The sequence below is a fragment of the Hypanus sabinus genome, chromosome 23, assembly GCF_030144855.1.
Source record: "Hypanus sabinus isolate sHypSab1 chromosome 23, sHypSab1.hap1, whole genome shotgun sequence".
In the NCBI taxonomy this organism is placed as follows: Eukaryota; Metazoa; Chordata; class Chondrichthyes; order Myliobatiformes; family Dasyatidae; genus Hypanus; species Hypanus sabinus.
The window spans coordinates 55,998,916-56,026,643 of NC_082728.1; the positions used below are offsets into that span (position 1 = coordinate 55,998,916).

The following is a 27,728-nucleotide window of genomic DNA, read 5'->3' on the forward strand; positions in this document are numbered from 1 at the left end:
TAGAACTGCCCAAGTTAGGAATGAAAAATGTATCTTAGAGCAATTTAGGCCACAATGTGTGGTAAGTGCAGAACAATAGGGAGGTCAAGTAACCATGGATTATTCTTCCCAAAGCTTTCCTCCACATGATGCAGTGGTTACCGACTTATTGAAGATCATGTGCTATCTGCAGTTAACAGCATGCAACCACTGGTTTGGTAGATGGTTGCAATATGAAAAATGGTGCATCACCCCATTGGTCTGCACCAGTCATCATCTACCAAGTTACACTGGTCCCATTTTATTCATTCCACATTCCCATCAACTCTCCCAGATTTGACCACTCACCCCATGCTATTCAATTTACGCCAGCCAGTCCCCATGGTTTGGGCAGTAAAGTAGATCACCAAGAGAAATCCTGAGGAGAGAATATGCAATCTCTACATAGACAGAATTGGAGGTTAGGATTGGACCTGGGTCACTGGAGCTGAGAGAGAACAATTCTACCTGCTGTCATTGTTGCCCTGCAATGCATTCCATGGCAGTCTTCCAGCACGCCACCCCTACAGGAAAATACATTACAACCTCCACTGGAAATCAAACATTAAACTCAAAGTAAGAGATTTTATGACACGGAGTAGCTGTGGTGATCAGGTACATACATTTCTAATTAATGGAGGGAGTTCTGTGAAATAGTGACAAATATTTTGAACTGCAACTACCTCCCCCAGCCCTGGATAGAACAATTCTAAAGGTTACGTCGGTTGACTGATAGTACAATAAGAATCCAAGGCCTTCTTGCTACATGTTAGTAAAGGACAACAAATATAGTTGTTGGTAGCAAGTCATCTGTGAGCCATTCCCTAATTAAAACACATTAAGCATTCTGTTGAAGCATTTGCACTCCTTTTTCACGTAGGTTCTAGCTGAAAAATGGAGTTAATCCTTCTAGTCCTGATTCACATTTCAAGACCATCCATCAGGACTGATAGAGGGGAGTTGGCCAGAATAGTAAGTGCTGGATCCAGTTGAGATGGGATGACTGGCAAATGGATGACAAGAAGACTGTATGATGATGATGGGACAAGAAGGTGAAGCATGGAAGAAAGAGAGTGAGGTTTGGGGGTAAGGGGGAGAATAGTGGGGGGAAGATGGGTGAAGGGCAAATGGAGAGACTGGGGTAGGTGAAGAGATGGATTAGGGGATTAAAATCAACAACAGATGAGTTGTGGAGGTGTGGAATGCACTGCCTCGGAAGACGGTGGAGGCCAATTCTCTGGATGCTTTCAAGAAGGAGCTAGATAGATATCTGATGGATAGGGGAATCAAGGGATATGGGGACAAGGCAGGGACTGGGTATTGATAGTGAATGATCAGCCATGATCTCAGAATGGCGGTGCAGACTCGAGGGGCCGAATGGTCTACTTCTGCACCTATTGTCTAAAATGGTAATACAGGTTGAAAGCATTATTCCTTTATCCATCTCTGGAAACATAAGGAGGAAGAAGAAATGATGAAAAGTGGCCAAGAATTAATCAAGCACATAAACACACACACCCCTAAGCACAGGTATTAATGTTAAAACTATTAAGTACTTGCAAAAGTCTTCTTTCTGAAGATATACTGCACAGGCAGTGAGGGTTGCCATGATGTTGTTTGCCATACCTGGGCCATGGATTCAGTTACAGGTAAACATTCACAAAGATTCAAGTTGCCTGTTGTACTGCTATTTTATTAATCATACATATATTAAGTTGCATTTAAAATGCAGCACTGATTATATTAACAAATTCAGCATAGTATCAACAGACCACATCAGTCCCTCCAAAAGATCAAAGAAATTCATTGATAATTCTGCAGCATCATCCTTGGGATCATCATAATTTAAGGACAAGTGGCAGAAGGATTTCAAATATTGGTATCTGTGAAGACAGCTGACCCTGCTGGCTGAACAGAAAGTATACTCACTGGTGTTAACATTGTATACAGTATAAAGTTCCCTTCTCAGTTTTGTGATAAAGCATGGAATGAATAAGGTTATGAGGTTGCCTGAAGTTCTAGACTCCCCTTCACTTCCCAGAAGTTACAAAAAGTGCAAGCCCAACTTCAGGGATCAGAGTAGTCTAATGTAGGCAGCTAAGATGAGGAGAGACATCGTACCTGGAGCAAAATAAGAGTGCAAGGGTTTTCAGTCCAATCTCTAATTGCAGAAATTCTGGTCAATTCTAAAAGCATAATTTATTAGAAAATTTTAATAAACCAAAATTGAAAGCTATAAAACACAAACCGAGATCGAATTTGATGTAAAAGTCCCATGCCGAGCAGGTACAGCTGTCTGACGCACAAGGCTTCTGGGTACAAAAAAGCCCTGTGCTTCAAACTTTGGAAGTAACTAGATACTCAATTTCATCTTGGCTACTTCCCCAGGAATTAGATGTGAATAGACTGGAGAGTAATTCATCTGCTAACAATGATTATCCCTCTCAGATAAGCAAGAGCATCTGTTTTCATTCCAAATTGTACAGCAATCCTTAATGTATAATAAATGATTGGCAAGATAGGAATGTGTGACAAAGAGGATGGAGGAAAACAGAAAACAAGGAAAAGTGGAAAATAAAACAGTAGCCAGAATCTTTATGGTATGAGGGAAGGAGATCCTGTGGGCTGGATTGTATATTCATATCAACTTACTTGATAGATACTACCAGAACAAAAGCCCAGGTCAAACAAAACCTGTATTGATTCTTCACCCTAAAACATACAGGATCAAAATATTTAGCACAATTTTATAAAGGCCGAAAGCTGCCATATGTTAATACTATTCGTTTTTCTTACTCTATTTCAGGGGTTTCCAATCTGGGTTCTACAGTCTTGTTAGTTAATGGTGAGGTCCAAAGCATAAAAGATGATTGGGAACCCCTGCTCTATATGCAGATCTACTGCCAGATTCATTTCAAAATAGTGTCTCTAATCACTGTCAGCAGGAATGCAAGAGAAAGTAGTCACTGTGAAATTCAACAGGCTTCAAATGGAATCTCTGTGCAACATCCTGATAAGTCAATACATCTAATTATTAATGAAATAGCTAATACAATGCTCTCACAATCAATGTATGTGACTGATATCTGTGAACTATGCAGACCGGCATCAGCTGTTCCTTCTCTCCCCATTATCATCCCCATTTCCAGCAGCATACGTTAAACAACACTCAGTAGCTGCCTGGCCTGCTGCGTTCCACCAGCATTTTGTGTGTTGCTTGAATTTCCAGCATCTGCAGATTTCGTGACTCAGTTGCAATGTTGGATTTGACACCGGACACATAACAGGATGGTCTAAAAGTTACCCATTTCCTCCATGTTGCTTTTTAAACTGGAAAGCACTATGAAACTGATTCTAAAAACACTCAAGTGTATCTGAAATTGTCAAAGTCTACTCGGCTGCAAGGATGCGTTTGGAAGGAGACAGAATTAAGGGCAGTTTCTTTAGTGAAACCCATTCTTAACATATGCTGTAAGCAGACACCCATGTGTTTGGGGATCCACAAGGTTGTTTTTAGAAGCAGGCTGTACCATGGAGGGATTCCAAACTCAATACCAGAAGAAACAATGGAATCTAGTTACCATTGCACTCTGTGCCACACACCAGTGAGGGTAAGAATAAGATGATTTGGCAGATGAATGCATGGCAGGGGGCAGGGTTTCAGATTTATGAATCATTGGGATCTTTTCCGGGGGAAGTATAACCTGTACAAAAAGAGGTTACACCTGAACCCGAAGGGGACCAAAATCTTTGCGGACATGTTTGCTAAAGCTGTTGGGAGAGGGTTTAATCTAACTTAGCAAGGGGATGGGAACCAAAGCCCCTATGCCTTTGGATGGGGCAGTTGGTATACAAGTCAATGCTTTGTGTATAAGACTGAGGGAGGACAGGCAGATGATAAGGCAAAATTGCAGTCAGTGGGATGAATTGAAGTGTAACATGGGGGCGAAAGCAAAAAGTGGAATAAATACAGGATTGAAGGTGTTACATTTGAATGTACACAGTATACAGAACATGTTAGATTATCTTGTAGCACAGTTGGAGATTGTCAGGTATGACACTGTGGGCATCACTGAGACGTAGCTAAAAGATCATAGCTGGGTTCTAAACATCGAAAGATACACATTGTATGGTGAGAATAGGCCTGCAGGCTGAGGGAATGGGGTGGATCTGTTGGCAAAAAAAATAAAAGAAAATCAATTCTTTAGAAAGAAGTGACAAAGGATCAGAAGATGTAGATCCTTGTGGGTAGAGTTAAGAAACTGCAAAGGTACAATGACCTTGATGGGAGTTATATACAGGCCTCTGAACAGTAACTTAAATGTGGGATGCAAATTACAACAAGAGATAGAAAAGGCAAGTAAAAAGGGCAATGTTACGATATTCCTAATACAGGTAGTTTGGGAAAATCAGGTTGGTGCTGGATCCCAAGAGAGGGAATTTGTAGAATGCCAACAAGATGGCTTTTTAAGGTAACTTTTAGTTGAGCCCACTAGGGCATTCTCAATTGGGTGTTATGTAATGAACTAGATTTCATTATGAAGCTCAAACAAAGTAAAGGAACCTCTAGGAGGTTTAAGAGGGAGAAGTTAAAGTCAGATGTATCAGTATTACAGTAGATTTAAGGGATTTAAAGAGACACGAGAGAGGAGATGGCCAAAATTAACTGGAAGGGAACACTAGCAAGGATGACAACAGAACTAATCTGTTGGAGTTTTTCTTGACTAATCTGTTGGAGTTTTTTGAGGGTGTAACAAGGATGTTAGACGAGGGTAAGCCAGTAGATGTTGTGTACCTAGATTTTCAGAAGGCATTCGATAAGGTGCCACATAGGAGATTGGTGAGTAAAATCAGAGCTCATGGCATTGGGGGCAGGGTTTCAACATGGATAGAAAACTGGTTGGCAGATAGAAAGCAAAGGGTAGCAGTGAATGGGTGTTTCTCGGACTGGCTGGAGGTGACTAGTGGGGTACCACAGGGCTCTGTATTGGGACCACAGCTCTTTACGATTTATGTCAATGATTTAGATGAGGGCATTGAAAACTATATCAGCAAGTTTGCTGACGATACTAAACTGGGTGGCAGTGTGACATGCGAAGAGGACGTTAGGAGAATACAGGGAGACTTGGATAGGCTGAGTGAGTGGGCAGATACTTGGCAGATGTCATTCAATGTGAATAAATGTGAAGTTATCCACTTTGGAAGCAGGAACAAGAGGGCAGAGTATTGTCTGAATGGTGTAGAGTTAGGCAAGGGAGAAATGCAAAGAGACCTAGGAGTCCTAGTTCACCAGTCAATGAAGGTGAATGAGCAAGTGCAACAGGCAGTGAAGAGGGCAAATGGAATGTTGGCCTTTGTTACAAGGGGAATTGAATACAAGAGCAAGGATGTTCTTTTGCATTTGTACAGGGCCCTGGTGAGACCACACCTGGAATATTGTGTACAGTTTTGGTCTCCAGGTTTAAGGAAGGACATTATGGCAATTGAGGAAGTGCAGCGTAGATTCACTAGGTTGATTCCTGGGATGGCAGGGCTGTCTTACGCAGAGAGATTGGAGAGATTGGGCTTGTACACGCTGGAATTGAGGAGATTGAGAGGGGATCTGATTGAAACGTTTAAGATAATTAAAGGATTTGATAGGATTGAGGCAGGAAATATGTTCCAGATGTTGGGAGAGTCCAGTACCAGAGGGCATGGATTGAGAATAAGAGGTCAGTTATTTAAAACAGAGTTGAGGAAGAGCTTCTTCTCCCAGAGAGTTGTGGAGGTGTGGAATGCACTGCCTCGGAAGACGGTGGAGGCCAATTCTCTGGATGCTTTCAAGAAGGAGCTGGATAGATATCTGATGGATAGGGGAATCAAGGGATATGGGGACAAGGCAGGGACTGGGTATTGATAGTGAATGATCAGCCATGATCTCAGAATGGCGGTGCAGACTCGAGGGGCCGAATGGTCTACTTCTGCACCTATTGTCTATTGTCTATAACATCAATGGTTGGAGTTTCTAGGAGCAACTCAGGAGGCAAAGGATAGCTACATCCCAAAGATAAAATATTCTAAAGGGAGAATGACACAACTTTGGCTGATAAGTGAAGATAAAGACAGCATAAAAGCATAGAGAAGGCATATAATATAGCAAGAAGTAGAGAGAAGCAAGAGAATTGGGAAGCTTCTAAAAACCAATAGAATGCAATTAAAAAGCCATTAAGAGTAAAACAATGAAATGTGCAAGTAAGCTAGCCAATAATACAACATTGAACATAAGAAGTTTTTTCAGATATTCATAAAGAGAGGAGAGAGAGTGGACTGCTGGTAAATGAAGCTGGAGAGGTAGTAATAGGGGACAAAGAAATGGTGGACAAACTTAAGTATTTTGCATCAGTTTTCACTGTGAAAGAAATTAGAGAGTGTCAGGAGCAGAAGCGAGTGTAGCTGGTATTACTAAGGAGAAGATGCTTGGGAAACTGAAAGGTCTGAGACAGGTAAGGCACCTGGACCAGATAGATTACACCTCAGGGTTCTGAAGGAGGTAGCTGAAGAGATTGTGGTGGCATTAGTAATGACCTTTCAAGAACAACCAGATATTGGAATAGTTCTAGAGGACTGGAAAATTGCAAATATCCACTCTTTAAGAAGAGATAGAAGCAGAAGAAAAGAAATTATAGGCCAATTAGCTTGAATTCAGTGGTTGGAAAAATTTTGGAGTCCATTATTAAGGATGTAGTTTGGAATACTTGGAGACACATGGTAAAATAGGCCAAAGTCAATATGGTTTCAAGGGAAAATCTTGCCTGACCTATCTGTTGGAAATCATTGAGGAAATAACAAGCAGGATAGTCAAAGGAGAGTCAATGGATGCTGTGTACTTGGATTTTCAGAAGAACTTTGAAAAGTGCTACATCTGAGGCTGGTTAACAAGTGTGCTTAACACAGGATAGATTCTAGCATGGATAAAAGATTGACTGGAGGCAAAGAGTGGGTATAAAGGAAGCTTTTCTGGTTAGCTGCTGGTAGCTAGTGGTGTTCCACAGGGATCAGTGGTGAGACTGCTTCTTTTCATGTTATATGTCAATGACTTAATGTTGGAATTTATAGCTTTGTGGCCAGGTTTGCAGATCATACAATGATAGGTGGAGGAACAGGTAATGTTGAGGAAGCAAGGAGTCTGCAGAAGGACTAAGACAGATAATGAGACTGGTAAAGAAGTGGCAGATGGAATACAGTGTATGGTCATGCACTTTGGTAGAAGGAATAAAGGTACAGACTATTTCCTAAATGAAGGAAATTCAAAAATCAGAAATGCAAATAAACTTGGGAGTTCTTGTGCTGGATTCTCTTAAAGTTAACTTACAGGTTGTTGGTGGCAAGGAAGGCAGATGCAGTGTTAACATTCATTTTTGAGATCTAGAATATAAAAGCAAGGATATAATGCTGAAACTTCATAAGGCATTGGTGAGACCTCACCTAGAGTATTGTGAGCAGTTTTGGGATTATTATCTAAAAGATGCACTGAGATTGGAGAGGATCCAGAGAATGATCCTGGGAATGAAAAGGTTAAGGTATGAGGAATATTTCATGGCTCTGGACCTGTACTTGCTAGAATTTAGAAGAATGATGGGGGAAATCTCATTGAAACCTACTGAATACTGAAAGGTCTAGAGAAAGTAGATGTGGAGAGGGAGATGTCCACCTAGAACAGAGGTAAGGAAAAATTTTAGCCAGAGGGTAGTAAATCTGTGGAATTCATTGTCATAGACTGCTCTGGAGTCTAGGTCATCGGGTATACTTAAAGCAGAGTTTGATTGATTCATGATTGTCAGGTCGTCAAAGGTTATGAGGAGAATGGGATTGTGAGGGACTCGATGGGCAGCATGGCCTAACTTTGCTCCTGTGTCTTATGGTGTCAAGTTACTTAGTGTTTTTTTTTAAAAACAGCAAATCTATGGCTGAGTTAAAAACATCACAATTTCAGGGTTAAGAACTTAGCAGTTTGCACCTATCACCTTCCAGATAGTCCTCCTTTCCCTCCCTCCCATTTTTTAAATTCTGGCTTCCTCCCTCTTTCCTTTGAGTCCTGAAAGAGGGTTTTGGCTCAAATGTCAACTCTTTATTAATTTCTGTAGATGCTGCCTGACCTGCTGAGTTCCTCCAACATTTAGTGTGTGTTGCTCTGGATTTCCAGCATCTGCTGCATCTACTGTGTTTAATGACTTTGCAGTTGTTTTCCTGCTGGAAGTACAGAGAAGCTGAATTCAACTATTACCAGCAGCAGCACATGTTAAAAACGGTACAATTATTCTGCCAACAAAAGGACATGATTAGAGTGAAGGCTCACAGACAAGAAAATACTTTTTGTTCTCGTTGGGGGGCGGGGAATTTGCTCCTTTCGATCACATGCCAATCTTTTATTTTCAGACTCTGCAAGCTTTCCTTTCTTAATTTGAACCTTTATTCCCCTAATGTAGCACTAATGTTGACCTGCAGCAGGTTAGGGCAAGTAGTCTAGCATGCAAGAGAATATTGCAAGATGCAAGATTAAAACAAGTTGTTTTTTTTTTAAAAAAAGGTGAAAATCAGATCCACACCTTGTGGTCCTCAGTACCTGCCAGTGTTAATTTTAACCTTTGAGGAAGAGAGTACTTAGTGCACTGTATGAATGAGGAACTGAAACTCTGCTGTTTCACTGTGGGCATACTTTAAACTCCACTTACAACACTAATCAGTAAGGCAGTGGATGTGAAGTGGGCAGGAAGTCTGATTGCACAATGGTACCAAAGCACAGGATGAGGGAGGGGACTTGAATTACTCATTCCAGAGACTGTAGCTGATAGGACTGCAATTCTAATGGGTCAGCAGCTGTAAGGACTGAAATTAAAGATTTAGAGTTTGATCTACGGCTGTGTCCAACTTCTTGTGCAAAGAACCATCAGCAGACTCTCAGAGTTTGGATTGCAGGGGCTTCAGATATTTGTAGAATGATTCATGAACCTGAGAACAAGAAACAAACCATATTCAGTTTCTGTTAGCCAAATAATCTGCAGAACCTGTCCAACTGCCTCTTAGGAGTGAATTCCTTCTGGCTTGATCCATTCTCACTGATAATGATCAACAGTTATTAATAACACAATGTATTGACTTTTATCAGTGGTTCAAACTAACATCGGATAATCATTCCTGCAGCCAGCTTCAGAAATTTCAGGTTTAAAGCAGCTACAAAGTAGAAAATGTCAAATTGCACTGAACCTCTTCAGTTTGGGTGTGAGTGGAACTGAAAATACAGGTTGAAACTCTTTAGACCAGTACCACTGAGTTCTGACTGACACTGGACCACCGAAAATTACCCCTGATCTCGTCCAGCCAAGAGATCTCTTCACAGTTTAGACATTCCCCAGGTTACATAAGGGTTCCCACAACCACTTCTAACCCAAAGTAGCTGCCATTTGGCATCACAAAAATTACACTGATCAGTTAATTAGCCAAAGACTAGTATAGATCCTAGTTAAGTTTAAACCCGAGTTAGATCTTAGAATTAATTAGTTCTGCAAAATAGATTGAAAACATGCCGAACCTTGCTGACAGTCGATGGGGTAACATCTTTTTAAAATTGCTCCTACCTTACTTATCTCTTTATTTCCTACCAATTTTTTGAGACCTTATTATAAATCTTAATATTGCTCTAATATGTCTCTGAGAAAGATAAAAGCAGCTGGAAAAGAAAAAGACTAACTACTTTGGAATCTACTGGAGATTTCCTTAAAAAGCAAAGAACAGAACTCTGAGGAATTTCACCATCTTAATGTCAAGTTGGACGCTATTCAACAAACTTTAAATGAACATGAAAAGCGAATTAAAGAGAATAAATCTGTTTTTTTAGAGAATGGATAGATTAGGCATTAAACGATTTCAGGATCTGTTTGTTGGAGGGAATCTCTTCTTTTGAGCAGCTCTCAGTGAAATATAACCTAATACCCACTTTTTTCAATATCTATAGATTAGAGATTTTTTAAGATCTAAATTACATATATTTCCTACTAGTCCAGATAAGAACATAATAGATGTCATTTTTAATTTGAAACCTTTTGAAAAATTCTCAATATCTTATATTTATGGTCTGTTATCAGGATTGAGAATGGCTCCTTTAGATAAAATTTTAAAAGATTGGGAAAAGGACTAACAGACTTCATTATCTGATGACACCTGCAGGGTTATTTTCAAAATGGTTAATTCTTCATCATTATTTGTTCATCATTCCCTACTATAATTTATAGTAGTACATAGGACTCATATGTCTAAAGACAAGCTCTCTCGCTATATTGCAGATATGTCTCCTTACTGTGACAGATGTAATAATGGCGAAGCTTCATTAATTCATGTTTTGGTCATGTTCAAGCCTTGAACAATATTGTAAAGATGTATTCCAAACTTTTTCTGTACTTTTTAAAGTTAGTTTTAAGCTGAATCCTTTAACTGCCTTATTTAGTATTGTTGAGGAAAGAATTACAATTTTGGAGCCTTCTCATTTACAGGTACTGGCTTTTATTTCTCTTATGGCTAGGAGGGTGATCTTGCTTAAATGGAAGGAGATTGTTCCCCCCCCCCCCCCACCCCACACATGCTCAATGGTTATGTCATGTTTAAATCTAGAGAAGATTCGTTGTTCGATTTTTGATTCTAATTAAGATTTTCAAACGTCATGGGGACCCTTTCTGAACTACTTTAAAAATCTTTGATTTGCTATTATAATATAGATCTGGGCTATTAATATAAAATACTGTATGATAAAGAACTCTTTTCTTTTTCTCTTGTTTTTCTTTCTCCAACAAGCTTTGTCTTGATAGGGGGTATAGATTTTTTTAAATAATATAATTAACCATACTAATGTATTTCATCAATTTATTTTATTTGATAGATCATCAACATGGGATACTGTGATTGTATCACTGTGATTTATATATAGTGCATTTTGTGCTATCTTATTTTGATTTATAATAAGTACCCTTATGAACTTATTTGTGTATATGAAATTCTATAAAAATATTGGAAAAAGAAAAAAAGAAAAGAAAGAAAACACGAAGGTCCACAGAGCTGATTGAGCGGAGTTACAACTTGCACTGTATTTATAGAGATGATAATAAGCAGAGTAAAGGTAGGTTAAATAACATTAGTTTTTGCATGTTATATGTATATCAAAGCATGGAAATACATGGTGACATGCACTGTTTGTGTCAACAGATGAGCTTGGGGCAGCCAGCAAGCATCACCCTGCTTCCAGTGCCAAGATATGCCCAAAACTTACTGCCCCTAACTTGCATGTCTTTGGACTGTGGGAGGAAATTGCAGCACCTGGAGGAAACCCATGCAGTCCAGGGGAGAGTGTACAAGCTCCTTACAGACAGCAGCATGAATTAAGCCTTGATCTTACAGCTCTTGCTGTAAGGCGTTATGCTAACTGCTACACTACCATACCACCAAATAGGCTGATTCAGTCAAATAGTTTCCTCTGGAAGGTAATGAAAAGGCAGACTTGAATATTCACAAGACCAAACTTTATACAAAGGCAAGCAGGAATATGTCCATCATTAAGCAGCCTCAACATCCAGCTCAGGCTCTCTTCTCGTTACTACATCAGGGAGGAGGTACAAAAGCCTGAAAAACACACTCACTATTCCAAACTCAGCTTCTTCCCCTCCATCATCAGATTTCTGAATAGGCAATGAATCCAGGAACACTCCCTTGCTGTTCTTTTGCACAGATTGTAGTAGTTTTTAAAAAAATATCTTGTGCTGTACTGGGTTGTCACAAAAGAACAAATTTCTCAACATATGTCAGTGACAATAAACCTGATTCCATCATCAACTATTGTCCTGAAGAAAACAAATTTTAAACAGGAATAAGTGGGGTCAGCCAACACTGAAACTGATGGGGACAAATGGTGCAAGTGTTTGCAGTGACATGTTTGCTTGTCACATTCACAGTACTAAACCCTAATGGAGTGGAAAAACAACCTTCTGTAGCATACTAACAGTAGAGATGAATGATTGGACTGAGACTGGTCAAACTCATTTTGCACAAAACTCAGCAGGGACTTTGCTCAGTCAGTCCAAACTCATTCAATCCAAGTCCCAAAGTCAACCCCTGCTCTACCATGCAGAATCTTAGGCAGATAAGGAATCCATCCAGTCAGTTGAAACTGTTGACAAAAAATACATCTATCATTCCAGTCACAGGTTTCTGCTCTTGGGCAATGGAGCTAGAGCTGACAACACATCAAACGTTATCCAAGCAGATTTATTTTTTCTTGAAAGAAGTTTATAAAAGATATTGAGAGCATCCACCATTTACAGACTTTCATATAGCCAACCTTCCTTGACTATCCTCTACAACTCTACCACCAAATACAGTAAATCCAGCTGTAATTTATCTTCATTTAATCCAAATGTTTGCATTTATACATTTTAACCAGCTCTGCTTGAAAAAAAAGATAAGCACAGACAACCACTCTTCTCATAGCAAACGTTCTCCCAGTCTAGCAAAGCCTTGGAGATCTCCCCTATACTTCACCCAGTATTAATACATCCTTAATGTGATTAGGACTGTAAATCCTCATGCACCAGAGATCAGGGAATTCCCAACTGTTTGCTTTAATTTTCCCTCTTCACTCTCGGTCCTGCTGACAGTGTTGACATGAAGCATCAACTGACCAAATGCTGCTCAACCTGCTGAGCTGGTCACTTCCTTTCCTGCAGATTCCAACATCTGCAGTTTCCTACTTAAATACTCCCTGGCCAACAAAAGCTAACATTTTTTTTACCTCAGTTTTATTCAGAGGTGAACATTTTGCCCATTCGAACATGTGCTCATAAACGTTGCCATCGTAGCGGCCAAGCACTGATGAAAGAATGGCGTCGGGGTAATCGAAGGCATCCACAAGAGCCACAGCATTGGGTCGGATTGCAGCAAGCAGCTCCTTCACACGTCGCTGCACCTGGCAAATCTCCTGGTCGTTAAAGATCCCAGCCTGCAGAGGACAATTATGTTGAAATAGACTGCACAGATCCACATCATATCTCATGCTCTAGGACTGCACAAGGCACACATCACAATACAATCCCCCGAGGAATCCAAAGGGCATACAGTACATTCCAAACCCATGCTCTAGGACTATGGACCACAAATTCTCACAGACATCTGGCCCATCAAAGTCAATGCCAGCTCTGAGAAAAACTCAGCAATCACAATGCCACATTAAATTTCCCCGTAAGCAGATCCTCCATTTCCACTGCAGATACTTCCGATCAGCTAACATACTAGGGCAACCTGCAGTAGCCAAGTAACTTTTGAACTGTGGGAGGAAACGGGGACAGCTGACTGAAACCCAAGTAGCCATGGCAGGGGGATTGCAAACATTCAGGAAAAGCAATGCAATAGACTTTTAACATTGTAAACCAACAAGTTGTTTGCTGCATCTCCCCTCTCGCTGTGAAACAGACATCTCTTTCTCCCTTACTATATAACCATATAACAATTACAGCACGGAACCAGGCCATCTTGGCCCTTCTAGTCTGTGCCGAGAGCTTACTCACCTAGTCCCACTGACCCGCACTCAGCCCATAACCCTCCATTCCTTTCCTGTCCATATACCTATCCAATTTTACTTTAAGTGACAATACCGAACCTGCCTCTACCACTTCTACTGGAAGCTCGTTCCACACAGCTACCACTCTCTGAGTAAAGAAGTTCCCCCTCGAGTTACCCTTAAACTTTTGCCCCCTAACTCTCAACTCATGTCCTCCTGTTTGAATCTCCCCTACTCTCAATGGAAAAAGCCTATCCACATCAACTCTATCTATCCCCCTCATAATTTTAAATACCTCTATCAAGTTCCCCCTCAACCCTCTATGTTCCAAAGAATAAAAACCTAACTTGTTCAGCCTTTCCTTGTAATTTAGGTGCTGAAACCCAGGTAACATTCTAGTAAATCTTCTCTGTTCTCTATTTTGTTGACATCTTTCCTATAATAACCCAGTAACCTCTTCAAAAAATTCAATAAGATTTGTCAAACATGACCTTCCATGCACAAAACCATGTTGACTGTTCCCAATCAGACCCTGTCTATCCAGATAATTATATATACCATTTCTAAGAATACTTTCCATTAATTTACCCACCACTGAGGTCAAACTTACAGGCCTATAATTGCTAGGTTTACTCTTAGAACCCTTTTTAAACAATGGAATCACATGAGTAATACGCCAATCCTCCGGCACCGTCCCCATCTCTAACAACATTTGAAATATTTCTGTCAGAGCCCCTATTTCTACACTAACTTCCCTCAAGTTCCTAAGGAACTTTCTGTCAGGACCAAGAGACTTATCCACTTTTATATTCTTTAAAAGCGCCAGTACTTCCTCTTCTTTAATCATCATAGTTTCCAATAACTACCCTACTTGTTTCCCTTACCTTACACAATTCAATATCCTTCTCCTTAGTGAATACCAAAGAAAAGAAATTGTTCAAAATCTCCCCCATCTCTTTCGGCTCCACACATAGCTGCACACTCTGATTCTTCAAGGGTCTAATTTTATCCTTCACTATCCTTCTGTTATTAATATAACTATAGAAACCCTTTGGATTTATTTTCACCTTGCTTGCCAAAGCAACCTCAAATCTTCTTTTAGCTTTTCTTAAGATTCTTTTTACATTCTTCATATTCCTCGAGCACCTCATTTACTCCATGCTGCCTATATTTATTGTAGATATCTCTCTTTTTCCGAATCACTTTTCCCAATATCCCTTGAAATCCATGGCTCTCTCAAACTTTTAACCTTTCCTTTCAACCTAACGGGAACATAAAGATTCTGTACCCTCAAAATTTCTCCTTTAAATGACCTCCATTTCTCTATTACATCCTTCCCATAAAACAGATTGTCCCAATCCACTCCTCCTAAATCCTTTCGCATCTCCTCGAAGTTAGCCTTTCTCCAATCAAAAATCTCAACCCTGGGTCCAGACCTATCCTTCTCCATAATTATATTGAAACTTATGGCATTGTGATCACAGGACCCGAAGTGCTCCCCAACACATACCTCCGTCACCTGACCTATCTCATTCCCTATAAGTGTTAGTACACTTTTCCCATTCCTCAATTCCACCCAAATAGCCTCCCTAGACAAGCCCTCTAATCTATCCTGCCAAAACACAGCTATATTTTCTCTGACAAGCAATGCAACACCTCCCCCTCTTATTCCACCACACCTGAAGCAACAAAATCCAGAAATAATTAGTTGCCAATCACACCCCTCCTGCAACCGTGTTTCACTAATAGCTACAAGATCATATTTCCAGGTATCAATCCATGCTCTGAGCTCAGCCACTTTTCTTACAATGCTCCTAGCATTAAAATAAATGCATTTAAGAAATTCTCCAGCTCTTACTCTGTTTATCCCTAACGGTGCAAACAACTTTACTATCTTCTTTTTCTTTCTTCTCCCCTGCATCTTCAGTCTGAGCACTCCCCTTTTCTATCGCCTGCCTATCCTCCCTCACACACTGTCTGCAAGCTTTCTCTATTTATAAGCTAACCTCCTCTGTCCTAGTCTCTTTAAAGTGATTCCCATCCCCCAACCATTCTAGTTTAAAGTTTCCCCAGAAGCCTTAGTAAATCTCCCCGCCAGGATATTGGTCCCCCTAGGATTCAAGTGCAATCCATCTTTTTTGTACAGGTCACACCTGCCCCAAAAGAGGTCCCAATGATCCAGAAACTTGAATCCCTGCCCCTTGCTCCAATCCCTTAGCCTCGCATTTATCCTCCACCTCATTCCATTCCTACTCTCACTGTTGCGTGGCACAGGTAGTAATCCTGAGATTACTAGGGAGAGAGCCTGTGGTATGTCGAATACCGGGAGAACGAATAGTTTTTAGGGTACTACAAATCTGTGTCTTCGCTGTTGCTTTGCTGCACACTTAAGTGCTCGGTGGGGGGGGGGGGGGGAATCTTTTCTTTGCTGCCCCTTATGCGCAGGAGGGAAGAGACCTGGGGGAGACTTTGGGGTTCTAACATTTAACTGTCATTCATTCTTTGGGGCACTCGTCTGTTTTTCGTGGATGGGTGTGAAGAAAAAGCATTTCAGGATGTATATTGTATACACTTCTCTGATATTAAACGTACCTTTGACTTTATAGACAATGCTGGAGGTCAGGATCAGGGTGTGAAGTAGCACCTGGTGTGCTACTCTGCTGCTCCAGTCTCAATTTTAAAATCACAGATGCTTCCTGTTTTACAATATCTCTATGTTCAAAAAGCAAATCCTGAAATCCCTGACATACACACTGTTCATCTCATGTGGGGTTAAGGAGTTTTATAAAAAGCCAGCAGTCGCTGAACATACAAGCATCAGATAGTGTGAGGTCTTAGTGACTCCATTCAAAGACCCATACACCACAAATATGGAGTTTCAACTCTAGATACTTCTGTCAGGTCTCTGTGCCTACACTCCTGTGGCTGTAACTTAACCCACTTACATGTAAAAAGTCTCCCGAATTCTTGCTGATTCCATACAGGGCATACAACTGGAAAAGCGTACAGAGAACATCATGGATTGAGACGTCTGTGATCTCAGACAGCTTGGCTGCAAACAGCTTCACTACCACGTAGTGACAATGAGCCTAAAGGAGATAAGAAATAGAACACAACAGCATGTTCAGCTGACATACGGAATCAGAGCACAACCAAACAGCATGTTCAGATGAAACCTCCTTACAGAAAGAAGTGAGAGGGGAACAAAACAGGCATTGGGCTTTGTTACAACCTGGAGGTTGGAACTGAACGTTTATCGGCTGAGTAGGTTTGCTTGACTTGTAGTCACCCAAGAACAATGAGCACGTTCACACGCACAGGATTAGCAGGTCAACATTAATTGATAGATGGACAAGCCTGCAAAATCAACTAATCACATGATGTCACATGAATAGTCACATGGTGGATAGGCCAGGCTTCTTACTGCAACAGTACCACCCATTTGGGGAAAATGTCCATGCCAATTTCCCTGCTGTATGACTGTGATACAGCACTCTCCATATCCCTTTCAGGAAACACCAACTTGCTTTAATGTTTACAAAACACTTCTAAGGTGTGGTCAGTTTAATAAAGTAAACACAGCTGTCAGCAAAAAGAGGAAGCTCTCCCTAATATGGTAATGGCCAGATAATCTACTTTATTAATACTCAGTGAAGGATAAATGTCAGACAAGATGTTGGGGTTTACTCCCCAGATCTTTTACCTCCACCTAAGAGAATAAAAGAGGAGCACTGGCTTAACTTCTTATCTGAAAGGCAATACCCAAGTCTGAGAAGGACTCCCCAGGTCCGCACTGGACAATGATCAAACCACTGGATTGGATTTCAAACCCAGCACCTCTACCTGAATCAGTTGAGCCATGATAGACTGACCATCCCTCTGCCATATTTAATAGCTCTATGTATTCTTCTCTATCCCTTAGATGTCCAATACATACAGTACATGATTAGCTCAGTATCATATACAAACACAATTGGCCCAAGTTCTTCCAAGTGAGCTATTGCCACTCAATACCTTGTCCCTCCATGCTTCGCACTGACTGATGCAGGGCTTTAACCCATAAAATTCTAATGCAGAGTTTCAACCCATAATTCTTTTCCTCCCACAGCTGTCATTTGAGTTCCTTTAGCAGATATTTTGTTACTCTAGCATAATCTTCAGCTTCAGAGAGCAAGCATACCACTGTTGCTGTACTTTGTAAATGCTTCCTGCACTAGGCGTCAAACCAGGAGTTTACTAGAGTTTATTATGCATTGGTATACCATCACACAACACAACCAAGACAGCAAAGATCCAGCCACCATAGAAGGACAATACCGGGGGAAATTATCACCTAAAACAAGACAGAAAGGAACAAAATGTGTGGTAGATGACTTTGTAAGGAAAGAGAAAAAACCAATTGATCTCCCATAAGAGTGTACCTTAACTAGCAAAGCTCACCTCTGATGCTCTGACCAGATCGATGGCAGTGTTGTTCCAGGCTTCCTCCTTGCTGTTTCTGCGTCCCAGCTCTACATGGTAATTATGTGCAGCTCCCTCAACTAGACTGCATGTGCATGAGAGGACAGAGAAAAGGTTACTTAAGCTAGCAATGAGGAGGGTTAGTAACATCTCTCAGGCTCTCCCTCTATATGCTGGAGTTAGTGAGAGGTGTCTGTCCTTGTACCAATCTAATTTTTCTCCACCAGGCAGGAAAACAAAGATTCACATTAAGTAACTCTCAAAACAAAGAATTGTTCAGGTCATTTATGTCTGATGTACAGAACAGAGTTATGAATAATCAGCGCAGAGTTGTCTGTTGAGGGGATGGGGTGGCAGAGCTGGGTTTCAAAGCTCACGTGTCTATAACCAGTTATAAAGAACCCTGACACAGTCATGGAGCACTAAAGCACAGAAACAGCCCATGCAAACCCTGCCAACATGATCTTCTACCTGCACCTAGAACACATTCTTCCAAACCTTATTCATCCACCCACCCAACACTTCTCTTAAATCAGGAGTTCCTAACCGGAGGTCCCACAGATCCTCGGTTAACGCTAGGGGTCCATGGCATTTAAAAAAAAAACACATCTTAAAAGTTATAATTGAACTTGCAGTTACCATTTCTGCTGGCAACTTGTTCCACACCTGCACCACCCTCAGTGAAGTTTCCTCTCAAATATTTTACTTTTCACCCTAATCTGGACTTTCTTTTGGAACTTCAGTTCAGAATGTTATTTGCTTATTTTTGATTGTTTGCACAATTTGTTTTTCTCCTTTACATTGGTTGTTTGACATTCTATTTTTTTAAATGGGTTCTATCGAGTTTCTTTGTTTTGCAGCTGCCTGTAAAGAGACAAATCTCAAGGTTGTATATAGTATACATACTTCGATAATAAATGTAATTTGTACACTATGATCTCACCAAACCTGAAGGGAAAAGCCTGCATATATTCACCCCATAATTTTGTATACCTCTATAAGACTTCATCTCATTCTCCTGTACTCCAGGAAATGAAGTCCTAACATATTCAACCTTTCCCTATAATTCAGGTCCTCAAGTCCTGGCAACATCCCTGTACATTTTCTCTGGACCCTTTCAAGCTTATTTGCATCATTCATATAGGTACAGACAGCCAGTCATACTTTATTGATCCCGAGGGAAATTGGGTTTCGTTACAGCCGCACCAACCAAGAATAGTGAAGAAATATAGCAATATAAAACCATAAATAATTAAATAATAATAAATTAATCATGCCAAGTGGAAATAAGTCCAGGACCAGTCTATTGACTCAGGGTGTCTGACACTCCTAGGGAGGAGTTGTAAAGTTTGATGGCCACAGGCAGGAATGACTTCCCATGATGCTCAGTGTTACGTCTCGGCTGAATGTACTCCTGTGCCTAACCAGTACATTATGGAGTGGATGGGAGACATTGTCCAAGATGGCATGCAACTTGGACAGCATCCTCTTTTCAGACACCACCGTCAGAGTCCAGTTCCACCACCACAACATCACTGGCCTTACGAATGAGTTTGTTGATTCTGTTGGTGTCTGCTACCCTCAGCCTGCTGCCCCAGCACACAACAGCAAACATGATAGCACTGGCCACCACAGCCTCGTAGAACATCCTCAGCATCGTCCGGCAGATGTTAAAGGGCCTCAGTCTCCCCAGGAAATAGAGATGGCTCTGAACCTTCTTGTAGACAGCCTCAGTGTTCTTTAACCAGTCCAGTTTATTGTCAATTTGTATCCCCAGGTATTTGTAATCCTCCACCATGTCCACACTGACCCCTTGGATGGAAACAAGGGTCACTGGTGCCTCAGCCCTCCTCAGATCCAATACCAGCTCCTTAGACTTTTTCACATTAAGCTGCAGATGATTCTGCTCGCACCATGTTACAAAGTTTCCCACCGTAGCCCTGTAATCAGCATCTCCCCTGCTGATGCATCCAACTATGGCAGAGTCATCAGAAAACTTCTAAAGATGGCAAGACTCTGTGTTGTAGTTGAAGTCCGAGGTGAAGAGAAAGGGAGACAGGATAGTCCCCTGTGGAGCCCCAGTGCTGCTGACCACTCTGTCTGACACACAGTGTTGCAAGCGCACGTACTGTGGTCTGCCAGTCAGGTAATCAATAACCCATGACACCAGGGAAGCATCCACCTGCATCACTGCCAGCTTCTCACCCAGCAGAGCAGGGCGGATGGTGTTGAACGCACTGGAGAAGTCAAAAAATATGACTGTCACAGTGCTCGCTGGCTTGTCCAGGTTCACAGTTCCAGACACGGTTCAGCAGGTAGACGATGGCATCCTCAACTCCTAGTCAGGGCTGGTAGGCAAACTGGAGGGGGTCTAAGTGTAGCCTAACCATAGGCCGGAGCTGCTCTAGAACAAGTCTCCCCAGGGTCTTCATGATGTGGAAGGTCAATGCCACCAGTCCGTAGTCATTGAAGCCACTGGGGTGCGGCGTCTTCGGTACAGGAACTAGGCAGGATGTCTTCCACAGCACAGGAACCCTCTGAAGACTCAACCTCAGGTTGAAGACATGGTGAAGTACTCCTCATAGCTGCACATAACTCCACATAGCATAAATGACCAGAACAGCACATAATACTCAAAATTCAGCCCCACCAACATCTTGCACAAATTCAACATAACATGGCAACTCCTGTACTCAGTGCCTGAAATTATGAAGGGTTATGTGGTAAAAGCTCTCTTTAGGGCCCTAACTACCGGTGATGCCACTTATTCAGAGTGGGGATAGAAGCAATAGTTACAAACCAATGAAAAGGCAGTTCCATGGAAATGGTTATTTAACCCAGTGCACTTAGAGCAACGTGATCTAACAATATTCATCTTCTCCAGCCTGAGCATTGCTGCTGACTTCATCAGCATGGAGTGCATCATATACCATTGACAGCACTGCCATTCAGTCTGCAGATTCAGCCTCTTGATAAGCAAAGTGGGATGAAAATATGGAGTTGAGGTTACAAACAGATTGATCATGATCTTATTAAATGAATTGCTGTGTCCTGCTTGTAACTCGGTAACTATGGCGCTTCTTGGCACTGCTTTCTGTAAACAGCAATCTCCATGTGGCTGATTATAGCCTGCGCTCCCTCACTTTACCCATTCCCTTCATGTAATTGCTTGCTCATCTCACTCCATGGAACTCCACATGGATGCTCCACCACAGTTCTGGGGGAGATTTGCACTATCTGAGGCGTCATCCCTCAGATGTCAAATTAAACAAAAGCCCCACGTTCTCCTACCAGGGACTGCTCTCTCCTGTGGCATAAACCACAATTTTCTCCAAAGACTGAAAAACTGTTTTCAGTCCCCACTGTGGGTACTATACCTTTCCCAGATCATTTGACCCCTAATCCTAACAGTAATAGGACAGATGAACACACTAGTAACACTGCACCTACAGTGATCACCTTGGCCTTCCAATATTCCAAACCAATATCCCATCTGGCACTGGATGAAAACTTAACCCAAATTCTGCAATTGGCATCTTCTATGAAGTCATTCAAGCAGCATCCTCCTCAACTAGCATTGCCAACAGAGATTGAAAATCTGCAGATGCTGGAAAACCAAGCAACAGTGTTGTCTGCCAAAAGATATTTCCTTCCAGCCACCCAAATGCTCCAATTTGAAGTTCTCAGTTAAATCCCATAATTTCTACCCATTGTAGAAACTTACTCTGGTCTCATCTGTTAATTTCTTTTGCATATCTGTGAATTCGTACTTCACCACAGTCTCAGTAACTATCTTCCTACATTGGGATATGCAAGTGTCTCCTTGTTAGTAACTTTCATTCTTAACACATAGAATGATTAGTTTCTAATTCAAATACAGTCCTTTCACTGAAAGGCCCTAATAGCTAGAAACATAGAAAACCTATAGCACAATACAGGTCCTTCAGCCCACTCCTTACCTTAGAAATTACCTATGGTTACCCATAGCCCTCTATTTTTCTGAACTCCATGTACCTGTCCAAGAGTTTCTTAAAAGCCCTTATTGTATCTGCCTCCACCACCGTCATTGGCAGCCTACATCATGCACTCACCACTCTGCGTAAAAAACTTACCCCGACATCTCCTCTGTACCCACTTCCAAGCACCTTAAAACCATGCCCTCTCATGCTAGCCATTTCAGCCCTGGGAAGAAAAGCCTCCGACTATCCACAGGATTAATGCCTCTCATTATCTTGTACACTTCTATCAAGTCACCTCTCATCCTCCATCGCTCCAAGCAGAAAAAGCTGAGTTCACTCAACCTATTCTCATAAGGCATGCTCTCCAATCCAGGCAACATCCTTGTAAGTTTCCTCTGCACCATTTCTATGGTTTCCACGTCCTTCCTATAGTGAGGCAACCAGAATTGAGCACAGTACTCCCAGTGAGGTCTGACCAGGGTCCAATATACCTGCAACATTACCTCTCAGCTCTTGAACTCAATCCTACAATTGATGAAGCCCAATGCACTGTATGATTTCTTAACCATAGATTCAACCTATGTAGCAGCTATGGACTCGGACCCCAAGAACACTCTGATCCTCCACACTGCCAAGAGTCTTACCATTAATACTACATTCTGCCATCATATTTGACCTACCAAAATGAAGCACCTCACACTTATCTGGGTTGAACTCCATCTGCCTCTTCTCAGGCCAGTTTTGCATCCTATCAATGTCCCACTGTAACCTCTGACAGCCCTCCACACTATCCACAACACCCCCAACCTTTGTGTCATCAGCAAATTTACTAACCCATCCCTCCACTTCCTCATCCAGGTCATTTATAAAAATCATAAAGAGTAAAGGTCCCAGAACAGATCCTTAATGCATACCACTGGGTCACTGGCCTCCAAGCAGAATATGATTCGTCTACAACCACACTTTGCCCTCAGTGGGCAAGCCAGTTCTGGATCCACAAGGCAATGTCCCCTTTGATCCCATACTCCTTACTTTGTCAGTAAGCCTTGCATGGGATACCTTATCAAATGCCTTGCTAAAATCCATATTCACTACATCTACGGCTCTCCTTCATTAATGTGCTTAGTCACATCCTCAGCCTTCGCAGAAAGTAGAGACACTGTTGGGTGTTCTTTGCAATGGAGCTGGTGTTAAGGGACCAGGTGAGATTCTCCACCAGGATGGACTGCTCTACAAATTCTTGAAGCTCTTCGTTATTAAGGCTCTTGCTGTCTGCACTAGCTGCTTCGCCAGAGATACGTATGCTATGGAAGTTTCTGTGCTTAAATCTATCAAACAAACCTCTGCTGGCTGTGAATGTTACCGACATATCATCTTCTTGAATAAGATTGAAGATGCTTCTTGCCTTTTCAATTATTATCAGCTGGCTAAGGGGCATGTTTTGTTGTGTTTGGTCATCCATACACATATTTAGTCTATTTTTCATCTTTTCAAGCAAGTGGCTTCTTGAACAAGTCAACTTCGTTGATGATAATTTTGAGTTCATCATTGCAGAAGCTTTCATCTTGTCTGCATTTTTATCTAATTATTCTGATCGTCAATGTAGCCACATTCAGGGTGGGAATCGAACTGAAGAGACAGAGGAAGGGGTGGTTGGCTCACAAATAGAGAAAGCTTGTAGACAGTGTGAGAGGGAGGATAAGCAGGTTAAAGAGAAGGGATGCGTTCAGACTGATGGTTTGAGATTTTAATGCAAGAAGCATCATAAACAAAGCGGATGAGCTTAGAGCATGCTTCAGTACTTGGAGCTATGATGTTGTGGTCATTACAGAGACTTGGTTGGCTCAAGGGCAGGAATGGTTACTTCGAGTGCCAGGCTTTAGATGTTTCAGAAAAGACAGGGAGGGAAGCAAAAGAGGTGGGGGCATGGCACTACTGATCAGAGATAGTGTCACAGCTGTAGAAAAGGAGGAAGTGATGGAGGAATTGTCTACTGAGTCTCTGTGGGTGGAAGTTAGGAACAGGAAGAGGTCAGTAACTCTACTGGGTGTTTTTAATAGACAACCCAAAGTAACGGGGACATTGAGAAGCAGATAGGGAGACAGATTCTGGAAAGGTGTATAATAACAGGGTTGTCATGGTGGGAGATTTTAATTTCCTAAATATTGATTGGCATCCTCCTAGAGCAAGGCATTTAGATGGGGTGGAGTTTGTCAGGTATGTTCAGGAAAGTTTCCTGACATAATATATGTACAAAAGCCTATAAAAAGAGAGGCTGTACTTGATCTTGGTATTGGGAAATGAACCTGGTCAGGTGTCAGGTCTCTCAGTGGGAGAGCATTTTGGAGATAATGAACACAATTCTATCTCCTTTGCTATAGCATTGGAAAGGGATAGGAACAGACAAGTTAGGAATGCGTTTAATTGGAGTAAGGGGAAATATGAGGCTATCAGGCAGGAACTTGGAAGCATAAATTGGGAACAGATGTTCTCATGGAAATGTACAGTAGGAATGTGGCAAACTTGCAGGGGATATTTGTGTGGTGCTCTGCATAGGTACGTTCCAATGAGATAGGAAAAGGATGGTAGGGTACAGGAACTGTGGTGTACAAAGGTTGTTGAAAATCTAGTTAAGAAGAACTTACGAACCGTTCAAAAAAAAACCAGGTAACGATACAGATCTAGAAAATTATAAGGCTAGCAGGAAGGAGCGCAAGAACAAAATGAGGAGAACCAAAAGGGGCCATGAGAAAGCCTTGGCGAGCAGGATTAAGGAAAACCCCAAGGCATTCTACAAGCATGTGAAGAGCAAGAGGATAAGACGTGAGAGAATAGGACCAATCAAGTGTGACAATGGAATAGTGTGTATGGAACCAGAGGAGATAGCAGAGATATTTAATGAAATACTTTGCTTCAATATTCACTACGGAAAAAGACCTTGGTGATTGTAGGGATGACTTACAGCAGACTGAAAAGCTTGAGCATATAGACATTAAGAAAGAGGATGTGATGGAGCTTTTGGAAAGCATCAAGATGAATAAGTCACTGGGACTGTATGAGATGTACTCCAAGCTACTGTGGAAGGTGAGGGAGGAGATTGTTGATCCTCTGGCGATGATCTTTGCATCATCAATGGGGATGGGGAAGGTTCTGGAGGATTGGAGGGTTGCAGATGTTGTTCCCTTATTCAAGAAGGGATATAAGTCCAGGAAACTATAGACCAGCGAGTCTTATTTCGGTGGTTGGCAAGTTGATGGAGAAGATCCTGAGAGGCAGATTTATGAACATTTGGAGAGGCATAATATGATTAAGAATAATCAGCACAGCTTTCTCAAAGGCAGGTCGTGCCTTACAAGCCTAACTGAATTTGTTGAGGATGTGACTAAAAACATTGATGAAGGTAGAGCAGTAGATGTAGTGTATATGGATTTCAGCAAGGCATTTGATAAGATACCCCATGCAATGCTTATTGAGAAAGTAAGGAGACATGGGATCCAAGGGGACATTGCATTGTGGACCCAGAATTGGCTTGCCCACAGAAGACAAAGAGTGGTTGCAGACGGGTCATATTCTGCACGGAGGTCAGTGATCAGTGGTGTGCCTCAGGGATTTGTTCTGGGACTCATTCTCTTCGTGATTTTTATAAATGAACTGGATGAGGAAGTGGAGGGGCGGGTTAGTAAATTTGCTGATGATACAAAGGTTGGAGGTGTTGTGGATAGTGTGGAGGGCTGTCAGAGGTTACAGTGACATTGATAGGATGCAAAACTGGGCTGAAAAGTGGGAGATGGAGTTCAACCTGGATAAGTGTGAGGTACTACATTTTGGTAGGTCAAATATGATGGCAGAATATAGTATTAATGGTAAGACTCTTGGCAGTGTGGAGAATCAGAAGGACCTTGGGGTTCAAGTCCATAGGACAATCAAGGCTATTGCGCAGGTTGACTATGTCTTCAACTGGGTCCTATAAAGCTGTAACATTATCTCTCAGCTCTTGAGTTTAAGAGCCGAGGTGTAACATTACAGCTTTACAGGACCCTGGTCAGACCCCACTTGCAGTACTGTGCTCAGTTCTGGTCACCCTACTATAGGAAGGACATGGAAACCATAGGAAGGGTGCAGAGAAGATTTACAAGGATGTTGCCTGGATTGGGGAGCATGCCTTATGAGAATAGGTTGAGTGAAGTTGGCGTTTTCTCCTTGGAGTGACGGAGGATGAAAGACAACCTGGTAGAGGTGTATAAGATTATGAGAGGCATTGACCGTGTGGCAAGTCAGAGGCTCCCCTCCCCCCCAACAAGGCTGAAATGCCTAACAAGTGAGGGCACAGTTTTAAGGTACAGAGGAAATGTCAGGGGTACATTGTTGTTGTAGTTGTGTGTGTTGTTTTTTTTAATGCAGAGGTTGGTGAGTGTGTGGAATAGGCTGCTGGTGACAGTGGTGGAGTTGGATATGATAGAGTCTTTTAAGAGACTCCTGCATAGATCCATGGAGCTTAGAAAAATAGAGGGCTATGGGTAACCCTTGGCAATTTCTAAAATAAGTACATGTTCGGCACAGCTTTGTAGGCTGAAGGGCCTATATTGTGCCGTAGGTTTTCTATATTTCTAATTTCAAAGAGGCACCAACAACAATCTGATGCTCACCAGCTTCGAAACGCTGTATCACTTGCACTCTCACATCCATGCTAATGCTTTTCCTAGACACCTTCAACGTTCTACCCTCACTGAAAGATGCAGGCCATTTTCCAGATATTATGAGTGAAGAGAATGGAATAAATTGGCAAGAGAGCAAGAACATTTTCCCACGTGGGGGAGGCAGAGCATGAACTAATAATACATGATCGGCTGTGAGTGGCTCAGAGCATATGTAAAGCATTTTCATTGGCTGATTGAATATTTACTGTAATGGCAGCCGCTCAATAAGTTTTAGTGTTGTTTAGAATGAACTTCTGTCATTTTAAATTTCATTAAAGAATTGTAACAAATCAGCACTACACAAGGTGGCATTATACAGGGTCTTAGTGTATTAGACACTTCAACCCTGGGAAATGAATATTCTCTGTCTCTCTATGCCTGTCAATCTTACAAACCTCTATCAGATCTTCCCTCAGTTTCTGCTGCTCCAGAGAAAACAACCCAAATTTATCCAGCCTCTTGAGATAGCAGATGCCCTTTAAACCAGGCAGCATCCTGGAAAACCTTTTCTGCACCCTCTCCAAAGCAATATCTTCCTATAGTGGGGTGGCTCAAAATGTATACAACACTCCTTTTACTCAGAACAAATGTGACTTGATCACAAAGAGGTAGCATAAACTGAAAATTGTTAAGTGATTTTCAGTGACTATTTTGGAGGCAGTCATCCTGGTAGAAAAAAGGGATGGATTACCCATACAGACTCCAAAAAGATTTTGATAAGGCTCTGTGTACAAGTCTCTTTGGGCAAAAAGCAAAACATAGATACATATAACAGAGGTTTACAATGATTACAAGGGAGCAGATATTGTGAACGGTGGCCCAGGGGTATCGGTATTAGATTGAATGGCAAGACAACAATGCAAAGTCATAGCCCAGGTTGTACATGGGCATTGTCAGAAGCATGGGTCCATGAACACTTCAAAGCACTAAGGCTGAGGTTCAAGTGAAAATAATAAAACAAGAAGTATACCAAAGTTAAGAGTCTCAAGTAATAAAGGACATAGGTGAACAGGTCTT

At 41.6% G+C, this 27,728-nt stretch overlaps 1 protein-coding gene across 2 annotated transcripts in view; it reads right to left on the reverse strand.

Moving 5' to 3' along the window:
- Window positions 1-8,868: 8,868 nt before the first annotated feature.
- acox1 (acyl-CoA oxidase 1, palmitoyl) overlaps window positions 8,869-27,728 on the reverse strand; it is a 63,047-nt gene continuing 44,187 nt past the window's right edge. For both annotated transcript variants that reach the window (XM_059948918.1, XM_059948919.1), the window contains 4 exons: window positions 18,035-18,140; window positions 16,540-16,683; window positions 12,830-13,036; window positions 8,869-9,006 (listed from right to left, as the gene is read on the reverse strand). In XM_059948918.1, coding sequence (XP_059804901.1) covers window positions 8,956-9,006; window positions 12,830-13,036; window positions 16,540-16,683; window positions 18,035-18,140 — 508 coding nt within the window. In that variant the 3' untranslated portion in view covers window positions 8,869-8,955. The remainder of the gene's footprint in view (window positions 9,007-12,829; window positions 13,037-16,539; window positions 16,684-18,034; window positions 18,141-27,728) is intronic.